The 27873-nt window shown below is 40.6% G+C and overlaps 1 protein-coding gene across 1 annotated transcript in view; it reads left to right on the top strand.

The window, feature by feature from the left end:
• Positions 1-27873, top strand: part of PTPRT (protein tyrosine phosphatase receptor type T) — a 462241-nt gene that overhangs the window by 341329 nt on the left and 93039 nt on the right. Inside the window, 3 exon segments of the mRNA XM_050907140.1 lie at positions 3429-3630; positions 7056-7158; positions 25954-26227. Coding sequence (XP_050763097.1) covers positions 3429-3630; positions 7056-7158; positions 25954-26227 — 579 coding nt within the window.

A 27873-nucleotide genomic window follows, 5' to 3' on the forward strand; every position in this document is an offset into this window, starting at 1 on the left:
GTGAGGAGATACCAACAACTTCAGTAAATGGCGATGATCTTGGCTATGAGAAATGTTGCAGAGCTGGATGGGGAGCCTATGGCTTGAGCAGTATGGATGTGTGCCGGGTCAGCGGGGAGCAGCCAGCCAGCGCTCCAGGAGACTGCTGGCAAGAACAGCTATAGCTGTAGCTGAAGGTGCAGCTGCTTTAGCTATACTGGGTGGCCCATAGAGGAATACACTGAGACAGAGCTCTCGGATGTTAATCCACACTTGGGGTAGCACTAATATCTAAGAAACAGCAGATACCTCACTTGGAAGAGAAAAATTGTTCTTTTTTTCCTGAGCTGGAAGAGAATTTGCCTCCTTTTCCAAACAGAGTGCTCTGTTTTCACGGCTACTTCATCTCTTTCACCTGTGGTTTTGCTGCTTAACCATCAGCACTCGCAATTACAGAAATCCATAGAATCCCTCAGCCACAAAAATGTTTGGGTACAGGAGTGTAATAGCCCTCATTTTATAAATGGCAAAATGGAGACTCGGAGAACATCAGCATATCGTGGTCATGACGAAAGTTATCAGCAGAGGTGGGTGCACAGCCCTCCTGGCAGTGTCCGTATATCCTTTCCTCGCTGCTTCAGTCATTCAGAGCTGCTCTTGTGGAAAGCAGGGAAGAGCTTCAGACTAACTCTGGTGAAAGCAATAAGCTGGCAATTAGCTGTATCTGCGGGCACCATTACACTTACCAGTCCCTTAAATGTTTCTGCTTATGGACTGAATGAAACTGGACCACATGCACAATTTTGTACTATTGTTTTCCTGTTCTCTGTGTTGCATCCAGGTACTGTTCGTGTATTAAAGTTAAATGTTATGTTTTGGGGACAGGGATAGCTCTCTCTGAATGTCTGCACATCACCTGGTTTAACAGGGTTCATATCTATTGGAATAGAGAGTCTGCGGCAGAAAAAATAATCTCGTGATTTGGCTATGCCACAAATCTCTCTCTACTGTAGTTTATATATCCTAAAAAAAAAGTTTTGGGAAATATTAAAGTCTGATTTGAGTGAACAGTCTTTCTGAAAATTGACCCACACTACAATCTCAAATCGTGGACGTACTTTCTCTCAAGTATAGTTTTCTCCTTCCCCACTTCTTGTGAGTTGACCCAGGTTGCTTTAAGCTCTCTTGTACTCATATTCTCTGCTATAGTCAACAGAAAAAAGAAAGACTGGTTTTTTTTAAATTGGTGACTTTTTTTTTCCCTCTTGAAAGCTTTTCTAGCTCTCTTTGCCTTAAGGCGATAGTTTTTTTAACAAAGAAAAATAACTCTTTTTGTAGTGATTTTGGAACTGGTGAAGGTAGCCGAATACTTTTATTTCTATGGAGATCAAGGACAAGTGCATCTTCCACTTACATTTGTAGCCTTCTGTATAATATGCTAGAAAATAAATACCACTGATTTCACGTAGGCTGCTACCTGGGCTTCCTGTGAATGTGGTTTTCAGTGGCCCAGCAGTAGGAAGTTCCCTTTCTTTTTCCCAAACTCTTATTTTGCTGATTCCCCTTTGGAATTTTATAGAATTGCTATTTCTCTAGCACTTGATTTGCAAATAGAGCATGCGGATTGCATCGGTTCATTCCTACCTAACAGATTAAATACATTTTTCTTTCTGGATTTGACTATCGCGTTGACTGGGTCATGTCTCTTAATTTAAGGTCTCTGATGCTCACTCTAACTTTGATGGCGTTTCTACGCAGATTCCCTTGCTTTGAAGTACCTTGATGCAATAAGAACTGTCAGAATATTGTCCCGTGCCATGCTGCATTGCATGGTCCTCACCTTGCCTAAGGAAAACAAGTGTAAACATTTCTCCTCCCTGCATTTAATTCTGTTGTTTTAATGACCGTTGTGCTGAGATCTCTCTCTTTCTCAGGTTTCTGGCAAGTAATAAAAATTCAAAACCAGGTTGTAATTCCTGGAAAAATTAGCAGGTTTTCAATGAAATCACCTGCAAGCTGTTTAATTATAATTCCTTTAAGAGTTCTGCTTTTGTAATTTCTTGCTGCTCTGTGGGCCTGGTGTAATTCACAGCCCTTCTCTGTTATGCTGCCGCATCTTGGGTGTCAGCTCTGTCTAAATTGCTCTTCTCTGTCCAAATAATAGGATTCACACGCTCGCACCCTTCTCTGGTGTCAGTAGCATCAGTCTCTATCTCTTTTTTATCCTGTTATTATTAAAGCCCCCCTTTTTAAACATTGTGTATTTATTTTTCCTCAAAATGCAACATTTTCCTCCTGTCATAAAGCAAGCGACTTAAAAATTTTCAAAGGCTCTTTCAGCAAATCTGGGAATTAGATTCTTGTGGAGTCCTTCATAAAAAATTGAAGACTTCATGTATTAACATATATTGATTTATTCATGGTGTTTCGTTACAAATAAGCGAGGATCCCATAATATCAGGAAAGGTTAGGAGAGCAGTGGAGCACGTTATATTATATTGACAGCTCAGTTGAAATTGAGCTGCCTTTGGATTGAATTTGGAACGCAGGCAAGGAACTGGCTGGTAAATAAGTCATGAGTTTTACTTGCAAGTGTCTGTATATCAAGAGGGTTGCCATGGATAAGCATAATGGAGCTCAAGCAGAATTTCAAAGGTGTGCTTTCAGCTTGGATTCCTCTAAAGGTGTGTTAGCACCAGCAACGGGTGTATTCATGAACAGCTCTCCAGGTCTGTAACCCTGCTGACTTATTCTCTCAGGCGAAAACCAGGCATGGTACCACGTGTAAACCTGCAAACGGAGGCTCAAAACAGAGGGAGGGAAATGGTATCAGAAGCTGGCTTACAAGCTCAGAGAAGACGACAAGGGCTTTTGTCTAAAGACCTGATGATATTTATTTCATTTAAACATACCATTTCATTTCGGCGTATTCTCTTTAGCACAGGAAAAGACTTCCAAAGCCTTTGTTGTCAGTAAAAGGCTCCCGTTGTTTTCAGCGACCTTGTGAGAAGACCATTTGCCAGAAGAAAAAAAAAATACTTGATGAAAAATGTATCTGTGTTTGCACCAGAAGTTTTTGTATGCTGTTGGGGATTGTATGGGAAAGTCTCATGAAAATTCTGCCGGTCGTGCTGTGTGCTCTGGTTTGGCTGCAGAAGTTCTGAGACTCAGAACAAAAAGCAATTCTTTGTATCTTTTGTTGTAAATCAGCACATGCTGAGGTTTTAGTGGAGAGAAGAAATTAGTTTTTTCCTAAGTAAAGCCTTGGAAAAATTGTCGTGTTTGTTTGCCAGCATCCAAATACAGAACCGCTCACTAGAGATACTGAAATGATATCGGTCCTTGTATTTTCAATGTCTAGTCTCAAGAGATGGCAAAATAGGGGAGCAGAGAAAGGCCCGGTGCAGAAGGCCCCTTATCACCTTACTTTCCTTGTTCTTCATTTGCAGATTACATACAAGGCCGTTGGATCTCTGGATCCCAGTGCTGACCTGTCCAGCCAAAGAGGGAAAGTCTTCAAACTAAGGAATGAAACGCATCACCTCTTTGTAGGATTATACCCAGGGACTACGTATTCATTCACCATCAAAGCCAGCACAGTCAAGGGCTTTGGGCCACCCATCACAACACGGATTGCAACTAAGATTTCAGGTACTGCTTTGGAGAAGAAGAAAAAAGAACTTTCTAGGGCTTTGTTCTTTAGACCTGCAGCTGATGCATAAAACAATAAAAAGGTATTCAGCTTAGTGTCTCTACAAGTTTCATAGGGCATATTTTTAAAACGGCCACAGTTCAGTATCTGTGTTTCTTCAGGTTACAAATGCAGTGGTTAATTGGTGGATATCTTAAATATCCATGAGTATCTTTGTGGAGCATTTTAAATGAGAACCTTCATTAGTTATACAAATGAACTACCCCTATAATAATTGTTAGTATTATCTGTGTGGCTGGGGAAGCTCCTTCAATAATGTGGCTTTTATTTTCAGAATGCACCAAATTGGATCTAATGAAGTCATTGAATTAATAGTGCAAGGAGACTAAAAATAACGGAGGAAAGCTGTTTTTATGTTTTCTTTCTGAGTAAGGGCAGAGGGAGGGCTTGAGGTAGGCAGACAAGTATATGAAAGGCACTAAAATCAGGAGGCATTGCAAAGAGAAGGCTCATGTGTCTCCAGAGGAAAAAAAAAACCAGAAACTTAGGCTAGCTATCAAAAAAAAAAGATGGATAAAGGGATGGTAGAGATGATATTGGGCAGACATATGTAGACTTTAATTTTATCATTTAATTGATAGCACTAAAATAGGTTCTCTAACAGTTTAAAATTGTCATTTTTTGGAATACCTTAACTTTTTTTTCAATAAAGCTAAAATAAACGTTTGGGATGTTCAGGACACTTGTAATGCTTGAAATTATGGCTGGGTGCCATAGAAAAGAGTGCACGGCAGTGCCTATTTTCCACTGCCCTATTTCAAAATTGGTTAATAAAAATAAGTGGTTAGCAGTAAGTGACAGTGTAAATTTCAAGGAAGGAAAATGTATCCATTCCCGCCACTAACCGTCAGCAGGGTTTGAACCCTTAACATTTAGTGCAAAAGCCCATGTCTCAACCACTTGAAGTAAAGCCATTAACTGTCGTAACAGCTCCGCGGACTGTTAGGGTTTATGCAGCCCTGCTGTGAAGGGAAGGCACGGCATGCACTCTATTCACTTGTGACCAGAGAAATAAAATGGCACAGTAATGGTAGTGCTTTTTCCCTCTGATTCAGTTTCTTTGCATTTTATTATTCGGTGAGTGCTCAAATTGTGCTAGAAGCCTGCATGATTATTAACTGTATGTGGACTGAGCTTGGTTTATTGTCTTTTTTTTCCATCTTCCAAACATCTGGTTCACAACAGGCAGGCATAGACTCCATGCAGGCATTAGGGTAGTCCCTGACATTAGATTATCTCATTGCATGGTGAGTCCTATACATGTAAGTTGGAAATTACTGTGTTAAACTTGCTCTAAGAGGCAGTCGCAAGGTTAGTAGGGAGAAGGATTTTTGCATTGACTGGAATGTCCTTGTAAGACTATATATATTTTAAAATGAAAAGACATCTATGCTGTAGCAATGTGTGAGTGTATATGTTTATATGGGTGGACATGTTTGTTTATGTCTTAATCACAATTAAATGCAGAATTCCTGAGGACTTCTCTTTGGGCAGGACTGGGGTCTTGCAAAATAGGCACTAAATTGATGAGCAGCGCCTGCTATTTTAGAGAGATCACTACCAATTGTAGTTTTTTTGAGGTACTACATGACTGTTCTGTGTCGAGTACCCAAGAAAACTACTATATCTTATTTCAGTGTCTTGTGACTAAGACTCTGATTGCTGAATTATACTCAATACCATTAGCTAGTCCTGCCAAGACCTATGTTTCTTGCATTTACTTCTTAACTATATGGTGTCTGAAAGGGAGATTGTAAATTCTCTGTGGCAGGTGCAGTGTTTTACACAGAAGATAACTAAACAGGTCTCATGCACGGCCAGAAGGAGACATCCAAGCTAGCTAACTTATCAGAAACAATTTAGTGGCACCAGTGCAGCACTGCAGCTGGGCTAGAAGAAGCTGCTTCAAAGGAGGATGATGGAGCCTGCAAAGGCAGAGCCTAGCCTGTTTCTGGTGTCCAAACTGGCCTTGCAACCTTTTTGTAGTACTGCATTGTGCTGTAGCACGATCCCCTCTGGCCAGAGCAGGTGCTGAACAATTCTTGCTGTGGCATCTCCAGCAGCTACGGTCATCTCTGGTATAGAAGACTGCTGGTGACATGCATCTTTAAATGACTTGCGCAGCTTCCCCTTGATGCAGAGCACCTTTTTCAGAGAAATCCTCATTAAGGAATTGGCATTCATTCTGAACTCATTGCCCAGCTTATTGACAGGAAAGTCAGTAGCTGAGCTGATAATAGCAACCACCATTCTTGACAGTTTTCAGGTATTTAGATTAGAATCCTGATTGTAAACAGGATTACAGTGGAAATCACTGTGAGAGGATTAAATATGGGATCCCCCGCAATGCAGCTTGCCCTTGTGAGTTACAGATGAGCTATTTGTGTGAATTCTTCTGTTTGCTTTATACTGTAAAGATATTTGAACAAAACTTGCATCCTTGGAATAAATTTTATGCTGCTCTGATCTTGTGATCTCTTCAGTGCTTCCACAGTAAAATTGTCCCAAACAGATGTCTGCTCTTGGGGAAGGAAGAAGTAATGTAATAAGTAAAATACTTAACTTTTAATACTTTCCTAAGGAAAGCTATCCTACTTTCATGAAATGATCCTAATAGAAGATAACAAAGCAGAAGTAGAAACTAAACCTTGGCTAAGTGTGAATATTGAGTGGTTTTCTATATTGCTTTGGGGAACACGTCAGCAAAGCGATGGGATACCATGGCTGGGTACTGCCCGAGTATGCTGTTGGAAGCCGTGCAGCAGCCTGTTGATTCAACATCACTAAAGCGCTGGGGTAAAATGTCATGTGTTTGAGTGGTAAAGTAACCTGGCTAAATTGTGCTCTTCTCTTTTCATCTTTTGTGCTTCATAACACACCCCCCAGCTAATCAAGGAGACACAGCTTAAGTCTGTGTATTAAAAACTCTAAGATGTGGGACGTCTAATCCAGTGACCAGAACAGTGAACAAGAGCCAGGTTTCCTGGGTGCTGTTCTTAGCTCTGCCACTGATTCACTCATCCTAAGTGGTCTTTTATAATGTCCATGCAGTTTTCTTTCTTAACCTTTAAAACTGAAGGAATGATCCCATCTCAAAGGATTACTAAGTCTTAAAAAGTCAAGACAGGATTTTCAAAGCCAGCTTGAAGATCTGGGTGTCCGATTCCTGCTTAATTTTAATAGGAAAAGAGTGTACAAATATTTAAGCAGTTGTGACAATTTTGGTCATAACATTGGGAAGTATTTTGATGTTTCATTTGAGAAATGTTAAACGGTCTCCAAGAAATGTTAATGTTACGTTGCCATCACTACCAAAGGCAGTAACTGGTGTATAACTAACGTGTGGCTCTTTGTTCTGCTGTAGCGCCGTCAATGCCAGAATACGACACGGACTCCCCCCTGAATGAGACTGACACTACCATCACCGTTATGCTGAAGCCTGCTCAGTCCCGGGGAGCACCTGTCAGGTAGGTGTTTTGTCTTCTCTTTTCACAGTTCTCCCCTCTCCTTCCTCCCCAGGCTTCACTCACACCTCTCTCATTCTCGTCTGATAATGTAGCTGCTGAAAGCGAACGCTGACTAAAAGGCCAACTCTGCTGTTGATTCTGCCTTTCACAGTCTCCTTTTATAAACGCCTCAACCTACTTGCCTCCCACTGTTAACCTCCGGGAAGGATTACTGATAGCATTGCACGGGGTTATTACCCTTTCAGCATCGCTTCAGATGCCTTTGCAGCACTGGAGTACAGCAGTACGTGCAGCTGTGTACTGTGACGCTGGGAACTGAGCGTCGCCATGCAAAGGTGGAGGAGGCTTCAGGCCTCCGTCTCCTGCCTTCTCTTCCATGATGGACAAGGCCTTTTTGTAACTATCGTATGAGCGCCCGAACTATCTTTAATGCTTGCGGATGCATTTGTTCAGATTCGGGATCTAACCACACTCCTCACATCTTTGTGTTACAATCCAGCTATTGCTCCGGGGCTGGTTGTGGAGTGAAGTAGCGATCTAGTTCAGAAAAGATGAACTCTGGCTTAGCAAGGCTTTGCCGGTTGTAGGCAAGCACCGTTTCCGCTGGCAGAGTAGAGGATTTAGGGGCAGGGAGCTGCACAGGCACCTGTGGGATAGAGCGAGGACCTTGCAGAAAACCTCTCTGGCTGTCCCTGAGCTGGATCCCGTTCTTAATGATGAGATGCTGAAATCATAGAATCATTTAGGTTGGAAAAGACCTTTAATATCATCGAGTCCAGCTGTAAACCTAACACTGCCAGGTCCCACTAAACCATGTCCCTAAGTGCCACTCAACTGCAGATCGCTCCCTGACTGTGGAAACACAACTTACAGAGGTCTGTACTGCATTGCTGTCTTCTGTCTAGGCGAAGTTGTACGTGGTGAAAGGCACCAGCAGAGATGAACAAACTTCCCTTCTGAGCCGGCACTGCCTGATCTGTTGCTGGCAGAAATGCCGGTTGGTCATTCATGCTGCCAGTCTCCTCAGCTGAGAGCAGGAATTAGAATCGCCTATGCTGGAAATACTGGGTATTGCTTTGCAGAGGTATCCAGCAGGCATTACCTCCCTGTAGGCTCTTCAGGCTTTTACCTCCAGTTTTCACAAGAGACTTGAAATTTTTCCTATGGGTGGTATTCTAAAAACGCATAGTCTCTTCTTTCAAAGTGACTTGGGTTTCTATGCGCCACTGACAGGTTCTTAGTGCTTTTGAAGGATGTCCTTCTAAGTATTCAGGAGCAAATTGCTCAGATGTATACTACTTGATTTAATGAAATATCCTGTATCAGTTGGTGGTCCACCCTTTGTCACAGCTTTCCCCCAAATGGCATTGATACTCTCAAGCAAAAAATCTGCTCTTTGAGACTTAACACCATCCCTTTTCTAGTTTTTCTGAGTAACGTATTTTAAAGTTTCCCTTTCAATCTCTGGTACTCCATATGAGTGAGTTTAGGAGCCTATTTTCTGAGTCCTTTAGGGATGTTTTTCTGCTGGAAAAGAGCAGTAAAATCACACAGCTCTGTTTTGTTTTATTTCTCTATATGGGGGAACATTCCTGTATCTCGTTTTACCACCTGCTGTCTTAAGAGTGTTGCTATTTTGTCTTTTTATTGAAAAGTTTTGTGATTTTTCTTGAAGTCAATTTACTATGCTTTAACTGCATTCAGTGAATAATGTCTTTTCCAGCAAATGCGTCTGTTATAAAAAAATTGGTAGAGATTTCTATAAATTTTCACTCTGATTTCTTTAATTGCATTGTAGCCTATTATACACACATTTGCAGAGAGTGCAATATTTACGTGCCACCTCTAAGTGATAAGATTACTTCCCATTATGAGCCCATTTCATTGACTTACAGATGTGTGTATGAAGACCAGAAAGGACAGAGGGGGGGTGAGGAGGAGGGGTCTTGGGGAGAATTTTAGCTTTTTATTAACTATGACAGCTTCAGAATGTGTGAATACCTTTCTCTGTATATACCAGCTACTAAGAAGAAAATTAACTCTATCGTAGCCGAAACCAGGACAACCATATAGACTGTTCTTAGTCTAGCCTCAATAAATCCAGTTATTTCAACCTTAGATTTTCCCAACCTCTTCCCTTTTCTTTCAGTCTGTTCTGCACACTCTCCAATTTGTGTAAATTTTCTCAAAATAGCATATCCAAAGGCAGGTAGCATTCCCTCCGAGACCTCAACAGCACCCAGCAGATTAGAAGAACAACATAGTGTGAACTGCTTGTGACACTTAACGCACAAGAATGAGGTGTTTTTTCCTCCTCAGTGTATTTTTTGTGTTCAATCTGAGATCCAGTATATCCTCGTTGTTGTTGTCTGGTTAATTGTTCTACCTTTTGGTTGTGTGTGTTTTATTTCTCCTTCACAAGTAGAGTATTTTCCATTCATCTCTATTAAATATGATAAAATTTATTTTCAAAGTGCTTTAAAACTCTGATACAAACTTAAACAACTTAGAGCCCCTCTTAGTGTGATGCCATCCTCTGTTCAATTACCGAAGGCATTAATGCAAACACAAATTCGAGACAAATGACTGAGAAATCTCCACGGGCAGCAGCGAGGTGGTGCGGAGGTCACTGGAGGGGATCCCGCATGATGCAGCGTGCTGGTAAGATGCCTGTTCTCCTGGCCTCCCTTGTAGACGTGACCGTGCTTTCCTAGATGCCTTCCTTTTTGCACGCTGACCTTTCATATCCCAGCCTGCCTGAGATGGGTCTGAAAAGGTACTTGAAAGTAGTCTGAAACAGATTTTCCTCACACCTTCTTATAAAACCTCTGATATTCAGATCTTTCACTATGCAGGAATAGGTCAACCCCTCATCTCATCAACCTGACAGTTTCTGTTCTGCAGTGCTCCAGGTTTTTGTTATAGTCCTCCCAAACTGTGAAGATGAAAAATAATTACTATACAGTAATTATTCTTAATAGTTCCTCTTATATGCTGGGGATGGTGAGTTGGAGTACGTGTGGGGGTGTGACTGTAAACTAGTATCTGTACATAAGATAGTTATGTGACTTTGTCTTGTGTTATTTCATTCTGGTGTAGTCTGAGCAGCATACAGATGGAGTATGGTCTGCAAGATCACTTTTACAGTAATATTGTAGAATATTTAAAATAAGATTGATTGTATTTCCATTCATCTGAAATGCAGGTACACCAAATCCAAAGTCACTTTCAACATTAAGACATTTCTGATGTTCCCCAGTGCTCATGATAAATAACTTAAATGAGGTTGTTTATAAAACTAATGATCATGAGCTTGACATTGTTAACGATCTATAGATAACAATGAAGACACTTTCATATGAACTAATAGGAATAATATAAACTTAGATATTCTTTGATCTATTTTGTCCTATTGCCAAAAGAAAGATGAAGCCTCGGCAAGCATAAATGTTCTCCCTTGTGGCACAGGCATTTCATTCTTGCCTTTATTTTGCATGGTATAACCTGCAGAGCCTGACTCTACATTGCCCTTTAAAAATAACTTTTAGGTGTTCTTGTATCAATCTAAAACCCATGAATGGTGCTATGATTGATTTGCTGAAGACTGACATTCATCTATAATAGATTCAGAAGAGGAAAGAAGAATGCAAGTGTTCTCAATCTTTACTCCTCAACTCTTTCCTGAAAATCTCCAATGTGATTTTGAGGATAATTCTGCCTTTGAATCTGTTATTGTCAGGAGGGCTGAGTCAGTCCTTCATAGATTATTCACATATGACATCTTTAGACCTCTATTTGAGAATTTATATCCCGTTCACTGCTTGAAAATACCACTATGAGGGATTTTATCTACGTGACATGTCCACTGGGCTGTTTTTTTGTGTGTTGGGTATTTGAAAGTCCATCTGGTTTATTAACATGCAGTTGGTTCTATCAATCTACCTATACTACTATTATGGAGAAAATCAAATTTCCAGAGCATGTATTAGTTTTGAAGATTTCAGAGTTTAAATAAATGCTCCCCTTAGGTGTGATTGCCTTGTCAATATGCTGCTCTGTGTTTTGGAGCTGTAGGACACTGTAGAAGGACGTTAGAAAAGAGTCTGCAATTATTTTGGGGGGTTTCAGACAATGGAGAACTTTTTTCTTGGAAAAAGATGGATTTAATCTCCCTATCTTCCTGCAGTTCTCTCTGGTGTATCAGTAAATAACCTGTGATGTTCTTTTGTGTGTCTGCCAGCACACAGGTACAGGATGGTCTTCAGGCACCTGACCCCTGTACTGTGCTAAAGAACAGTAGTATTAGAACACAGGTATCAATCTTTGCACTTGCCTTTATGCATATAGATATATTTTTGTGGGGGGAGTATATATTAAATACATATATATGCAGTGTAAGTAGCATGTGTAGGTGATCCTGGAGAAATATATTCAGGTTAGAGTCATTTATTGTGTATGCGTGCAACGGTCAGATACTTGTAATCATTCTGATGGTGAGGAAGAATGGGTTAGTTTATTAATGTACATCTTAAAGGAAATAAGTAAATCTAAATAGGAGAATGGGAGTTTAAATATCTTAAATATATTTAGAAGTACTGAGCAAAGGTGAAACAAATACTTTCATATCAACAGCCAGACAGTAGGAGAAATTAATTTATATGGACCAAGCCCCATGTTACTCTTGAGTATTATCATCTGATTCTTGGTCTCCCAAGCATGAAAGAAAGAAAATATTTTTGGTCTACATGATGTTAAACGAATTAAGAGAAAACAGCTATAGTGTTATTTAACAGAACACCTAAGAACAGTGGTTTTTTTCTGGTTTTATGCTCAAGTTACTCTCCAAGCACACAATCCCATATGATGCATCTGTGTACTTATGTATCCCTACATATAGTAACAAATAAAAATTTCCTGTGACAAAGGGGAGTGGTATTGCTTCCATTTTGTGTTGGAGAACTGAGACTTTGACTAGATAAAACCTGCCTTCCATTTCAGGCTGCAACAAAGTAGAAATTGAGAATGTCTGGAGCCATAGGCTATAACTTTAATCTCCAGATAATTCTTTCTTTTTTTGTGATTTCAGGCATCATCTGTTCATCCTGAGCTTACCTTTCCTATATTCCTCTCACTAGCACCCTTATTTTGATTTTGTTTGTAATGCACGGTAGTTCTTTCCTTTCCTTATGAAGGAGAGGTTTGCAAGCCTAGTGACCTTGATTCTGTAGTGGAGGAGGAATGAGACAAGAAGCTATAAACTTGCAAAATTTACTGGAGTTTTTGTTTTGTTTTACAGATGGTGGCTTTGGTGTATAGATCTCCATAGCTATACAGGGAGCAATGCTGTTCAGCTCGCTGCTTTGCAACTTCTTAGTGGCATCACATGAGCTGGCCTCAGGCATTTATGTTGATAATGAATTCATTAATGCCAAGAAAGGGTGGCACTTTCTTGTTCTTAAAACTCCCACGCAGCGTAGCTTGTGTTTGAAAATAAAGACTGGAGTCAAGGATCAGCGAAACAATAAAAAAGGTTCTAATGTTGAAAGCTGTGGGGGGCATAACAAATTATCATGCCCTTGGTAATTCTGAAAGTTCAGTTGCCGTGATAGGCATGTTATAAATACCTGGAAAATAAAACTCCTGGCCTGCTTTTTGTAAAGTCGTATTCAAATGTATGCATCACATGACTTGGTTGATTGAATACAGGGCAAACAGTCATCACATTAGATCTTTTAATTTTGTAGTATCTAATGAGGAATGCGATTATCAATCTAGGCTTCTGATATTATAAGCTAATTATCTGTATTAATTAACATCTCCTATAATATACCTCAGGGATATTGTTCTGAAATCATTCAAGCTGGGTTTCTCCTGCATGGCATTCTGCCTTTAATTTAGGCAAGAGTTTGAAGGTAAATGAGCGAGTTTCTTTCCTTTTAAAGATATATCAGATCTGCTTTTTCTTTAACTATGTGTGAATGTGAGAGAATGAAAACGAGAATTTGGGTGAAAGGCGTGGAATAGTGGCAGCTGCGTAGATCAGCGTGATGTTTATTACACCAAAAAGGAACAGAATAGAGTTGCACAGTAAGCATTTGCAGACTTGACCTCATCAGTGTGTCCAAACCCTGGTGAGCTGACCAGAGCACTGCAGGCCCGAGTATACACTTCCATTTCAGCTGGAGTCATTGAGTGGTGGGTTTAGATCATACATGATGACTTCAGTGGTACTTGAAGTTACTCTGGATCTTAGAAGCGCTTTGCCTACTGTATCAGGAGAGAAGCATAATGGAGATACAGGGATGCACCAGGATGCAAGGTGACAACCATAAGTATCAGGAAGGAATATTTAGTCTTTTATGTAGCATGGCATAATTAGTTGAAGGGGTGTTCCAAGGTTTTTTTTAGTTCTCCCTGAAGAGTCAGGTGTTGGCCCTAAAAAGTGAGGATAAGGGGCATTTTGGGTCAGTTGCCTCGTCTGGTACAGGAAATGCGTTTTCTTACTGGATCAGCATACTGTTCATCTGAGAATACTGTCCCTTAAAAGGTCATAAAACTGCCTTTGCCCATTGATCAGCCATCAGAAACATAGCTGTTCCTCTGAGCCTGGATGACCTGCTGTGTCTTACCATTCCACAGAGAGCTTTGGCAGTAGACAGAAATGGGAGAGGAAAGCCATAAAATTTGCATATATTGTAAAGATAATATTTTAACAATCAAATTACACATAGAGCCAATTCTTTTGTGTCAAGCAGCATTTTATTAGCTCTACAGTGAAGCTTTTGCTAACACTTTTTAGTTTTATGAAGGCCTGAGGATACTGAGAGTGGGGGAGTGAATGTTTTTGCATAAATCTTTTATGCTGTCCCCGTAAACTGTCAGATTAAATTCCAGCAATCAAAAGGTTAATGAAGTCTGAACTTTATGCTGAGAATCACGAGCTGATGGCCATTTTCTCACACCAAGCTGTCAACCAGTACGATGAGGGAACAGGAGAAAATACCCATGGTTGCCAGGTTGAAGATTTCTTTTTCCAAGACATTTCTTTGCTTCACAGCTCCCAGAGCGAATATGCCCCTTCCTTGTTATCACAGAATAAAAGGATAATAGCAAACCGCGTAAAAGATTTTAAAAATTAGAAACTCTGAATTTCTTGAGGCATACTGCCAAGCCTCCTTTTGCCTGGGAGAGCCCTTGGATCAAACCCTTCGATGGGATGAACTGAGCCTGACCACAGCTACTCGGGGCCGGAGCGGCCCCCAGGAAGGAGCTTGGCTCTTTTTGTGGACCACAGAGGATGATTTACCTAATTGAAGCAGCTCCTTAAGGTACTTAAAATGAGATGGGATGAGTCTGGGCACAAGTCCCTGGCAAATGTCCACCCCTCAGCAGCAGTGCACAAGCTTTATCCAGCCGGCAGTCCCTCTACCAGGAGTGAGGATGATGAGTTCAGAGGGCAAGTGGGCTCTTTCCTGTTGCATGTGGCTGGCAATGTTTACGCTAGCAGGTGCCCCTCAATGCGTCTACAATAACACAAAAACGCGATAAAAGGGAAGATGAGTAAGCTCTGCTTTGCTGTTGCAGACTAAGGCATTTCAGAATTTAATTATACTACAGGTATATAAATTCCGGAAACATGTTAATGCTCCCGTGATTAAAATTATAGAGGGCCTAATTGAAAAAGCATAAACCGAATTGAAGAATTCCTAATTATAGTTTGCTTTGAGGTGTTAATTTCCTCCATAATGAATGCATAATTTCTTGGAACTAGAAAAGGGGGTTGCTGCACCAGTGCGTGGGCTGCAGATGGAATGAAGGGATTATCATAAATGCAGCCAGACAATTCAGAAGAATAAACCTCTGCAGCCATGATGCTATTCTGCCTCTCTATAATTTCAGTTCTCCTTGCACAGCGCTTTTCCAAAGCAAAAGGCAGAGGTAGGAGGTGGTGAGGGATTTGCTTACTGTGCAAAAGGAAGGGGAAATAGGATTGGTTTAATTAAAAGTAGTCATGGTGCAAAAGAGGAAGGCGAGGAGAGAGGCAGAGCGCGCAGTATTTCTAGTGGAAAGGTCAAACAGCAAAACAGAAGAGGAGGCAATGCCGACTTCCCTTGTCACCCACCTTGACAGATCCCTAAGTAACTGCAGGAGCTGATGTTGATGCAGGTTGAGGGTTTTTTCTGCCAAAGGATACACCCTATATTTAACGTTTTCTCTTGTATCAAAAATACACTTAGTTTTGAAGGGAGTTGGTGAACTACAGGATTATCAGATACAACCTCCTAATGTTTAAATCTGCCCCATTCCCACTACGGTGGAGGTAAGAGGTGTTTACAGATGATGACAGACTAGCTGCAAATTGCTGCAGAGAAGTCCTTGCCCTTGGGACTTTCCTTCTGCCCGTTCTCCGTCCTCAATTTTCATTCGTTCTGGGGCAGGAGATGTTGTGGTGAAGGTACCATTTAAGACCTCTCCCTGGTGTCAGAAGCATGATTGCTTTGCGCTTTCTGAAAAGCACAAAATGTCCAGAAAAGATGGAGAGAATCTGGCTGATACTCCTGCAGCTTCAGGTGCTGAAAATCAATATTGCCCTTACCCAGGAGAGCTCATCTTTTGTATTGTACATTGATGATCTAACTGTGAGTAGACTGCTACCTGACCATACGGGCCTCGTCTAGTAATGAAGTTTCTCCTGAGGTTAGAAACAGAGCAGGTTTCCCCTTTTTGTCTTGTGTTTTTCTTAGCCTTTTAGTTTAAAAAAAACCAAACACACACAAAACCAACAAAAATATTTTTCCAGTGTTCTCTCTTAAAAAAGATATCAGATTCTTATATGTGAGTTTTTCCGCCACAGTCTGGTAGCTATGGTTGTGGAAAAGGGAGAGAAAGCTTTGAAATCCAAACTAAATCATTTCTGCATCCAAATGGACCTAATTTCATGGAAGCCATTGGAAATACCCAAATTAATTCTGACTGAGAATATATGCAAATATACCCATCCCTTTGGCCAAGCCACCACTTTTATGAAGGACATGGCAGAAGGCACTGGACAGTCCCAGTAAGGGTGTGCCATAGCCTCTCCTCGTCCCGCAGGTTGTTCAAGAACCACTTTGGCTCTTCTTGTCCTTGAAACTTCCTTCTGGTCTTAAACCAGCGATCACTGAGGGTGGCGACAAGACCTCAGTCAGCAATGCCTGTTTAATGCTAAGCGACGTTAACAAAAACAGGGTTGGGTTTTTTTTGTAGATCAAACAGATGGCAGGTGGCTCAGGAGGGAAAAAACACCTCCAAAGCCACTAACATTAGCTCCTGTTGCAGCGAAAGCCGTGTCTGTCTGCACTCATTATCTTTAATCTGCCAGCACAAAATAACATTGAACTGGAGAGATAGGGACTGGGCCTGTTCCACTGGGGAACAGCAGCTATTATGTCTAATCTGTGCTGCAAGCCAGGTCAGGCTTATGGAGATGGTTGAGATAATGGAACACAGAGCTTTGAAATGCCCTCTGGTTCTTTTTTTTTTTTTTTCTTTCTTTTTTTAAATTTTTATTTCCAAGAAGATTAAACTGAGAGAATTTAAAGCATTTAAAAGAATGATGCATATATAATACAAGTAAATAGATGCAGTAGCAGTGTTCTGGTGGTCTGGGGATGGAAAGGAGGTAATTTTGTGAGTGTGGATAGCATCTTTTATTAGACCAAATGATGCAGCTGGGAAAAATGGACTTTTAAGCACACAAATCTTTCTTCTTGGTCGGTAAATACTGACTGTCAATACAGTTGTCTTTCTGACAACGACTTACATTTTGTGCATGTTACCACATTTCTGTTTGCTGTGCACAGACACTGCGGCGATGATTAGACTTGCTCAGAACTATATGGGAATATTTGCGGTTTTAGCTTTCTTTCAGTAGCTGTCCTTCCTTGGAAAGACGTGGTCATTAGTCACTCATAGAAGAGTAACGGTGAGTGGAACATTATGAGGTTGGAAGCACTGATTTTAATATATGTATTTATGTATAGATACACACGTACGTGCACGCACACGGGTATCTAGATGCGCACACGTGCACACAGCTGTTTGCTTAAACCATCATTTACTGCTTAGTGGCACAACGTTGTTACCGGCGTTCATGGAAGTTTGACAATCTGTTGTGTCTTGTGTGTGGTGCAGTTTTAAGAAAGAGTCGGTCTCCAGAACACCTCTCTTTCCCAGCGCTGTCTGCTCCTCCTTCACCTCTGCAGGTCACATCTCAAGTGATGCCCAGAAGTAGCTTTTTTTTTTTTTTTTTTTTTTTTTTGCCTTTTTGAAAGACTTTGTAGGATTAGCTTGTGTTCAGGCTGGAAACTCCAGACTCCATTAGACAGGACATATTGGCTGGTGGGTGGAAGCAGGAATATTGGACAAGAATGTGGGGATTTGTTTACATACAGCTGATGCTGTGTGGTACCGGGCAAGTCACTCATTGCACTTTCTCCGTGCCACTGTGTACAGCTGCAGCGGTGGGGTGGTTATATATTTTACCTCAGAGGTCTGTCAGGATAAAAGTCTGCCCACCTAGCGTCTGAGGCCATGTGACATTACATTTGACATTACATTATCACTTCTTTTTACCACAAAAAACCCACCACCACCAACAACAAACAGAAACAAAACAAAACAAAAAAAGCCCCGAAAAACATAAAACAAACCACAAACCGCTACTTTCTAATAGATTTTTCATTTTTAGTCAGTTGTGGGAATTTTATGTGATGCTGCAGTATGACTGCAAAGAAATGTCAGACAAAGTATTCTGGCCAAAGATAGCATTTGATATAGTGATGCTGGCAGGATGCTTTTCTACAAATACAAGTATTTTGTTTGGTTTTGGTTTTGTTTTTTTTTTAAGCTTGACATAGTGCACAGTTCCTTAATAGATATCACTGCCTGTCCCACAGGTAGCTCATCACAGTTACTGATACTAATTGGGGAGAATATGGGACCATATCTCTTCTCTAGGCAGGGAGCATGCAGTCTTTAAACTTTCTTACTTTTTCTAGAGCCCATTTCAATCACTATAGAAATTTAACAAAGCTTGAAATTTTAGCGATAAAAGAATGCCCATGTGAAAACTCTGACTCCAAATAGTATTTTCCAAGTGTGAAATTGCTGCCCTTTGTTTCATGAATTTCAGGGTACAACATGCCTTGGTAGTAAATCTGGACTACTGAACTGAATACGAGTAGAAGAAAATGTGAAGAGACTCTCTTACCAGCCTTCTTGATTAAATAGATTACATTATTATTGGCAGGTTTTTTTTCATTGCAATGGCAGTAATTACCATCTCTTCTTTCTATGCCATTTTTACAGATTTGGCTGAATTTGGATATTTTGTTGGTATTCTTCAACTTCAGTGAATGTAGTAGAAGGGTTTTTAATTTAAGTGAATGTTAAAAGAACACACAAAAATAACTACAAAATGAAGGATCTGGTGTGAATAACTTTGCAATATGAGAGACTATTTCCTTGAGTAGCATCACTATTATAAGCTTTATTTTTGTGACTGCTTTGCAGATGCGAACAAGCTGATTGATGACAGTGCAGCCCAATATTCATAATGGGCTAGTTTTTCAATCTTTGAAATAGCCAAGCATATTCCAGAAGGTGACATCACAGAACAATCTCTTTTTCTCCTATTTTCTGCATAAAAATGTTTACTGAAAGCTAACCTTAACTTCAGCATATTGTATTCTGCACGGAGCTGTTCCAAAGCATAATGGGAAGAGTAGCAATCTTTAATTGATTTTAATGGGTTTCAAATCGGTTCTTAAATAGACAGAAAATTGCAGAACAGTGCACTGGGTCCTGTATGTACATCCTAGGTGGCTGTGAAACTCAGTTCATTCTGTTTTGTAGATTAGTTGCAGAGCTTCTGATTAAAGGTGCTATTGAAGATACTAAGGGTGACATTTTAGAATATGTGAAGTAGGTAGCTCAATTCTCAGGAATATATCGCCACCTGTTTGAACCCAGAAGACTTTATATACTTGGAAACTGTCTGCGGACTCGATTCTGAATGCCTGAATGTTTGATTACAGGATTGCAGAAGGAGCCTGGTGAGGAAATATTCACCATTATAGCCAAAGAAAGTGGTGCTGTAGATGCAGTGTGTGCTCGGAACAGCGAGTCTCAGCATCAAGCTTTATGGCAGTTATCCATTCAGTTCTTGTAAATTTTAGTAGAATTTATGTTATGTAAATCTCTTTTAGAGTTTAGTGGGTTTTGGTTGCATTTTTTACAAAATTCCTTCTATGCAAGTTCATGGGAGGGCTGGAGACACACTGTAAGAAGGATGTCATTTACTGTTTAATTTCACAATTTTTTAGAGTAAGCTCTATAGAATGCTGATGGGTTTTTATAGGACATTTCTAGCTTCTATCCCTATTATATTTCCTCAAATTTCCCATTATTTTATTTCTTATTGTCTATGTGGCAGAATTCAGGCTTTTATTTCGACACCTTTAAGAAAGAGAAAATAAAGACGTTGATGCTACTCTTCTGTCTCAGTTTGCATCACTGAAATCAACTTGGCCATAAAACAAGCATCTGCACATTCAATAGCTAATCTGAATTCTAAATGTGGGTGTCAGGCAAGACATCAAACCTTCTCCCATTCCAGTATCCTGGGAGGTGGCTCCATGCTGCCAGAATAAAGGTGATGAACCTTCATGGATATAGACAAATATATTTACATTGGCTCAACCAAATTTAATGGGATCATAAGTTAAATGGAAAACCAGATAATAAAGAAGCTAGTGTTAAGTATCTGTAGCCTGGATTCTGTGACTTAACTGTTAACTTAAAAAATGGGCTCTTAAACAAACAAACAAAAAAAAAGCTGGCTGGTATCAGGACTGCCATGTTTAAATAACATCCAGGGAAACTGGTCTGAGGGTGTATTTCCAGTGCACATTTCCAGTGGGCAGGCCTGGTGTTTGATGACTGAAGTTCTATCTGAATTCTGTAGTTTGCTGCAGAGCTCTGCAGTAGGAAATCGGCACTCAGTATCTGGGGCTTCTGTGTGATGCTTGCCAAGGGTGTGAACCAGTATGCTGACCATGCTCTCGTGGTCTTAAGAGCATGCTTCTTAAAAACATTTGCGTTGTAAATAAGAGAAAAGAAGCTAAGTTGGTTGTTGGCCCCTCTAATTATTGTATGTTTGACCCTGTTCGTATGCACCCGATGCCTTTTATTCACCTCTGCGCAGAGTTAACTCTCGTAGATTAGTCAGATAGTATTTGGGTTTGATTTTCATGTTTTTGGATAGCCTTTTCAGAAGTGCTGAATCTGTTAATTGCATAGACTAGGTGCAACAATGGAAATCCAATGTCCAGCTCCATGTCAGCTGCTACATCCCACATGCCTTCAGTCTGAGATGACACAGCTATTGGAAGATGCAAGTCTTTTCCATCCTGACTTCATTTGCCCCTTTTTGTCCTTTATTCTTTGAATTAAGATAACCATTAATAAGGAAACCGCTACCCTTTGGTACTGCCTTATTTCCTGTAGCCTGTCAAACAGTTATTCTGAAAGTAATGTGTTCATTTGAGCTACAAATGAGAAGTTCCTGTTCTCTGTAGGGTGAACTACAAAAGCTGCTCACAATAGTCTGCTAAAAAATGCACTGCAAGATCAAGCTGTACTAATTGCCACTTATTTTTGTTCCCCAGGAAAAAATACTATTGGAAATAATATATGGCTGATAATATATTTATGTGTTAAATATTAAAATTAAATGAAAATATATTAAATCTTTGTATGATACATTTAAGAAAATTTAGTACCAAAATTGGTCCAGAGGGAGTACTAAGCTGCAGAAGCATTGTTTCTTTTAAGCTTTAATAAGTCAGGTGAGGGGATCACTATAAGGTTACAAAGAAATTATATTCCTTTTCATACCCTACCATTATCAGGGGTATAGTGAAGATTTCACGTTGTTGATAAGTACCATGTCGGGATACCAAAGTGCACCGACCAGATGTTGAATGCTTTATGGAAAGCTCTGACTCAGGTTTTCCCCTCCACGTTCATGTGCATCCTACATCCAAAACTTGAGTCTGGTCTAGATACATGGCTAGATTTGTGGACAAGTGCTTCCTCAGTCCATCCTCAAATTGTGCTGCAAGCAGCACAAAAAGAAATCAAGAGCAGGGGAAGGAGAAGTCTAGCAGTGCTCAGAGAGATCTCAGTTGCACAGAAACGGACTGTGATTTGGAATGTTGATTATCCACACTTGTGCTTCCACGCTGAATAGAGAACTCATCATTTAAAAGATTACCTTGTAGATGATAATAAGAGCACATTTTCTTCCTCTGCAGACAACATTTGTGCTGTGGCGACCGTTATGGCTGGTGCTTTTATCAGTGATTTAAATGGAGCTGTCAAAAACTTTAAAAAGCTTCTATTAATGTGGATTTATCTCTCTAAGACCGGTGAAATTTATCAAGGAACCCAGTTTTGGCCTCCTTTTCTGATAAGAGTGTGCAGCTGCACAACAGGGCAGTCAGCTCCCCAGCCTTCTAGGAACTCAGGCATTTGGTTAGTGGCCCAGATTTGAGAATCCCTAGAGAGCTCTCTGGAGAGCAGAGCTTATGGATGTTTGGAAACCGATCCTTTCCTGTCGTTCATGGGGACAGCAGTGTTACTTGGCTGCCCTGAGGTGGGGTGGAGTAGCTTAGCACTAGGAACGCAAGATCCCCGCTTCTGGTGCCCTGCAGCGTGCACATGTGTGGGTTTGATTGCAGTGTTTGCAAATGTGGCTGAATATTAAAAATTGAAATGCAGTAGTTAGTTTTACTGTATCATCTTTCAGTTTATTGGTACTGAAGTTGTTATATAGTGTTGGGAGTTTTAATGCTCTGCTTTTGTTGTCTCTTTTAATATAATTTCAATGTATGACACTGAAACTTTCTTTTATCCAGCTGGGCATTTGCAACTGATGTATTGATTCCTGCTATGAAAGCAGTGTTAGCTGATACTGGCTGGAAGCAGTAGCTTTGAAGCTTGAGACGGAGAGAGCCCCAGGAGATCCATGTTACTGCCTACCTGGTAGCCAGAATAAGAGCTATTAGAATAGTTTGGATATCTCCTCCTCATTTCCATCACCCACTTTTTTTTCCCTTCTCTCTAGCACTTCTTTTTGGAAAACTACTCCTCCTTTCCCTTGCTTGTAATCACACTGCTGTGTATTACAAAATTGTCAGTCGTAACAAGTTGCAAGTGGTTGACCCTGCTCGGCACCGAAACAGAGATGTGATTGCGGCTGAAGTGCTTTTGCAGGCCAAAAGGGCAGATCGTACTCACCGAGTTTATTTTGAGTTAGTGCGCGACTGCAATCTTAGGGGTCATAATGTATCACGGAAAGTTATCATCTTCTGAGTAAAGTTGAATTACTTTTACTCTTTTGAGAATTGTTGTTGTAATGCAGATGGTTTGGCCAAACTTCAGGGTGGGTAATTGCATGCTTGCTACTCAGAATTCCCACAGAATTTTATTTGGATGTAGGATCATTGGCTTTTTGCTCCGATGAAAAGGCAAACAGTTATGAGAGCATCTTAATGCTGATGGTAGCGGGTGTGGAAGCACTTGATGTGCCTTGCAGCACTTCACTGGTTAATGCAGGGAAGTTGATCTCTGAAAACGCCTTAAAGGCAGTCAGGAAAATTCTGCTCCTAGGTAAAAACAGAACATGAGGAAAAGAGCATAACCTGAAAAACGAAGATATGGCAGAAAAGAAGAAAAAAGAAAATGAGACTGTACCAGTCTGTGTACTAGCTAGGAGTGAGCTGTGAATCCTGCACTTCTGGAGGGTCTAGATGGATCAAAGTATCAGAAAGCGAGACCCAGAGTAATCGTTTGATAAGGAAACAATTTCTCAGAGTGATAATCTTCAGTCCAGAGTAATCTTTGAAATCAGCCACGCTCTTGGCCACTCGACCACTTCCTTTGAGAGTGGGCACTTGACCACTACCAAATAACTGAGACTCAGAGAAGAGAGTGAGGCTGAAGGATGACGGTCACCAAGTCAAGCACGTAAAGCACGTAGAGATGAACGTGCTGTGTCAGTCGGTGTGAGCTTGGGGCATAAAGGAAAAAAATGCCAAGAAAGGAGTCAGTCACTCATCCTAAGTTTCACCAGAGTAGGTTTTTTAGACAGAGGGAACAATGACAGCAGCACTAGCTCAGATACTTGTTTCATAGAAAAGGAGACAGTATTTGAGCAGGAGATTAACGGGGTTTTAACTTGAACACAAATGGGATGTCTGTCACATTTCAGTGAATGCTCCTGAACGTACCGTTGTGCTTCCAGAGGCACCTCAATTTATTCCAAAGGAATAAACATTAAAAGTAAAATTTTAGGTCATGAAAAGAGTGAGTTATCCCCGTGAAAGGAAGAAGTGCGTTAATGGCTAAGAAAGAAAGTGAAAATGTGAAAGAATGCAGGCAAAAGTATCTGTTATTAGGTTCTATATGTATCAAAACTCTTGCTCATTATAAAAAAAAAGAGTGCCTCTACTGGTGGAGCATATATTAGAATCGTCAAGGGAGAAACTGAGAATGTCTTCAAAGGTAAATAAGTTCTCTAATAATGAGGGAAAGAGTTCAGTTATCTGGCAATTCATGTCCCTGGGAGCTTCCTCCTCTCCGAAGACAGACAAGTATGTAGGCTCATGGCTTGCAAGTGGGATAACCGAGAGAATGAGTGTCACCCTTTGGACACTGTAGGGCTAGGGAGATGGGAAGAGGGAACCCTTGGCCTCTGTGTAGGCTGAAAGGAGATGAATATATATTTATATGTATCTATTTATGTATATACATAAAGGAAACGTTTTCTATAACCAGAAAATACAAGTGGTTGGGGTCAGATAAAATAGAAACGAAGCATTTTTAGGCATGTGGCAAATGCCCATAAAAATGTCAGCTACAATTTTGCACATTTCTGACAAACAAAATGACAAACTTTCCCAGTAGTGTAGTTTATTATTGCCAGAGAGAAGGATCAGAATAAGAATCTGCAGATAGTCTGTTAGTAAACAATGTCCAAAATGGCAAGCTGAAAGTTTCTGTTGCTAAGCTGAGGAGAAGGTTTAGGTTAAACAGGCTTTTGCTTAAAGCTCCCACTACATCCTCAGTGATAATACTTAAAGTGATGCTGGGAAACCCGTTTATCTTTTTAAAAATCATAGAATAAATATCAGAGAAGGTCTAAAATATTTTATTAAAGCCTCCAGTGAACTGTAGGATTGAGGAAAGTTTTCCGAACTGCTGGCGGGACATCGTTAAAGCTGCAGTCCATATGTCTGGTGGGTGCTCCTGCTGCATTAGCAAATGCTAGTAGCAGCCTGCGTAAGGACAACTTCAGTACTGAGTAATTCATAAATTGGTTGTACTTGTAAAGATTAGTTGGTTTTATGTTTAGCAGTGGGAGCCAAATGATTTCCAAGTGATTCACTGACTGCCTCATTGTTAACAGAGAGTGTGCCAGATACCCGCAGACCTGAAGGAACAGTTAATTCAAAAGCATGAGCTAGGTTTTGTTTCACTCCTGCTTGTTGAAGGTGCCAGAACTTCACTTCCCACAGAAGCATTGATGAGCTATTGCTATGCTAAAAATTTTTCAGACCAATCTTTCTGCAACAATGAGCATCTGAAAGCCAGGAGAATGATACACTGCTGGCTCTTTCCAATCTTTTAATCGATCTCCCCTGTCTCACTAAACAAAGGACCAGTCTCACACAGACAGGTGAGGGCAGCACATGCGAATATCCTGACAAAAAGTAAAATGACTGCAGCAGTATCTTTCTTTGTCAAATGGGTGAGTGGTGTTAAGCAGACAGTAAACCTGCCTCAGCTGTAGCAGAATTGAACTTAAGGGCTTTGTTAACTGCCTGAGGAAGAAAAAAAAAAAGGCAGAGTGCATTTGAATGCCTTGTAACCTCTTTGAGCCTGAAATAGTAAGCTAGAAATAACAAGATTGCTATTACATATCATAGAGGCCAAAAGCTTAGCAGGAATCGAAAAGGATTAACATTTCATAGAGTTGTAAAGAATATGAAGAGTTGTTGTTTCCTGAAACAAAAGTGAATTGGGAGAGCTATAAAGCCACCTGCTCAGTATGTAAGCCAGCCTTTTAGTGATGGGAGGTAGGAGGAGACTTGCTGTCAGGAATTAAAGTTAGAGAACTCTACATCCCAGGATATATCCCAAAAAGAGATGTGAAGGAGGGCCAGAAATAGTTACATTCTCAGAAGATGTGAGAATCTTTTTGATCTAAACTAGTTCTTGCACCCTGAAACTGTTTCAAAAGGGATCTGACACCACTGCCACCTGCTAATGCTCTCCTCTAGCGCAGTCGCCGTTTGGCCCAAGCAAACAGTTCATGTTTCAACTTGGTAGCTGAAGAAGAAAGCATCTGCTTTCTAATATTCAGCACATTAAAAATTCATTATAGACTGGATGTTTTTTTAGTTATTCCTTTTCCCAAAGAGTGACGTGATTGAAATCTATTCTGACATTAACCAAGGTGTATCTTGATTAACTCAACTAAATCAACAGAGCAAGTGGTCAGCATCTTGCCCACATAGTAACTTTCAGTGACCACTACTGCTGTTACTGGTGTGCCAAGAACTGTGTTTGCTGTGATGCCCTAGCTGTGTATTTCTTACTTTGCTTTACTCTTTTCCCTTTATTGTTGGAAACATTCTTGATATTTAAGGCTCTTGGGGCTCTAATCTTACCTTCCTCTTTCCCTCCTAGTGTCTATCAACTTGTTGTCAAGGAGGAGAAGCTGCAGAAAGCACGGAGAGCTGCAGACATCATTGAATGCTTCTCTGTCCCAGTGAGCTACAAGAACGCTTCCAGTCTTGACTCACCACACTACTTTGCCGCTGAGCTGAAACCCATCAACCTGCCCGTCACACAGCCATTCACAGTGGGCGACAACAAAACCTACAATGGCTACTGGAATGCTCCACTTTCTCCTCTGAAAAGCTACAGCATATACTTCCAGGCTCTTAGCAAGGCAAATGGAGTAAGTACAGAGAAAATTGAACTGGATCTGTGCATATGACCACCTCTGTCTATCCTCCTCATTTTTCTCTTTCCTTCTCCATTGGATGCCAGTTTAACTCCTTCTTATTATTACCTTCTTACAGAAATTTGATGAAAACTAAACATGCCATTACTTGTCCTTCACACAAGTCTCTCTCTGATGCCTAAATCCAATGAGAAACCTGTTGGGGAGCCAGACTCTGTAAAGGGACATGGTGGCATGGGATTTACAAAATGAATTGCCTAGAGTTTGGATTTTTTTTTTTCCTTGCATATGCATGAATGTCAGAGTAGGGGCTATTGTGGTTTTAAAAGAAGTAACTGCAATATCCTGATAGTCTCCAGTTCACAGTGCTTGTGATTGTGGAGGAGACGACATGAGATGAGAACTACCCAAAAGCTATGAAGTTGGATTACCTTGTAGCTTGAATTTGGTCACATCATAATGTAGCACTTATGGTTGGGAGTTTCAGCTTGAGTAAGTCGTACTGCAGGGGGGACTATGTGCTTGTCTTTCTTGCTCCTTTTGAATACCCTGGACTGTATTTTTACATCTACTTACTCTGTGATATGTTTAAAGTGGAGACTGCACAGGAAACATAGTCTTCCCTATTCTCAGACTCAAATGACATACACGTAATGCCCCAACAGATCCCGTCGTAGGAAAAGGGAAGGCCTGTTTTCCCTCTTCTGTTCTTCTGTTCCAGCCGAGGATAGTTTGTGACCTTCTCTTTTAGCTCTCCTGTTTCAGGTCCATTCAGCTAACAGTGTACAAGCCAGATCCGGTCTAAGCAGTCATTCACCTTCCTCCCCTTTGACTCCCCTAATTGTTTTTCATTATCACATAACATGATGCAATTTGACACTCTGGCCTCATGAAGAGTCTTAGAGCATTAACGTGGCATCAAGAAGTTGGGTAGCCAAGTCTGTTATTAGCACATTTGCCAGTGCTTTCATGAATCTAACTTTAACATAGATAAATTGTCAAAGACATCACCTCTGAAAGAGCAAAATTAGAAAAATCAATCAAAGGTGAATGGTGCAGGCTTTGGTCTCCACTTGGGATAGTGTTTTACACCCAAAACGCAGCCGCGCATCACAGAGGACTGTACATCGTTTAACAGGCTAGCAATGCCAATGAATGTTCACAGCATATCTTGGTGTTTTACTACCTTCATTTATCACCATTCTCCTGCAGAGTTTCTGCTGTGTGGCTGCCAAGCACAAATCTCTTCGCTACTGTGCTGTTTTTCATCTTGGTTTCCTTTCTAGTCGATACAGTTTCCTTCCAGCACTACTCAATTAATTCAATGTTGGATTTGCCTTTATAAAAGAAATTGTGAAATATATGCATATGTGTCTCTGTGTCTAGTTAGTTCTCCCTTGTGTGATAGTTAATTGCTAGTGAATGGATCCCCAGAGAAGAAAAAACTTTATTTGCTGAAGTACAATATAATATGCCATAAATGGTTTATATGAATGGAAATGCAGGCTTCCCTTGACATTCTGGATTAGGGCAGCACAAATGTGTGGTTCCTGCTTTTTCTGGATCGCTGTAGCTGGCAGGTTGCATCACACTCTGTACATACGAGGTGATAAGGACTCAAAAAAGGATGACTCGCTTGG

The sequence above is a fragment of the Gymnogyps californianus genome, chromosome 17 (genome assembly GCF_018139145.2).
Source record: "Gymnogyps californianus isolate 813 chromosome 17, ASM1813914v2, whole genome shotgun sequence".
Taxonomy (NCBI): domain Eukaryota; kingdom Metazoa; phylum Chordata; class Aves; order Accipitriformes; family Cathartidae; genus Gymnogyps; species Gymnogyps californianus.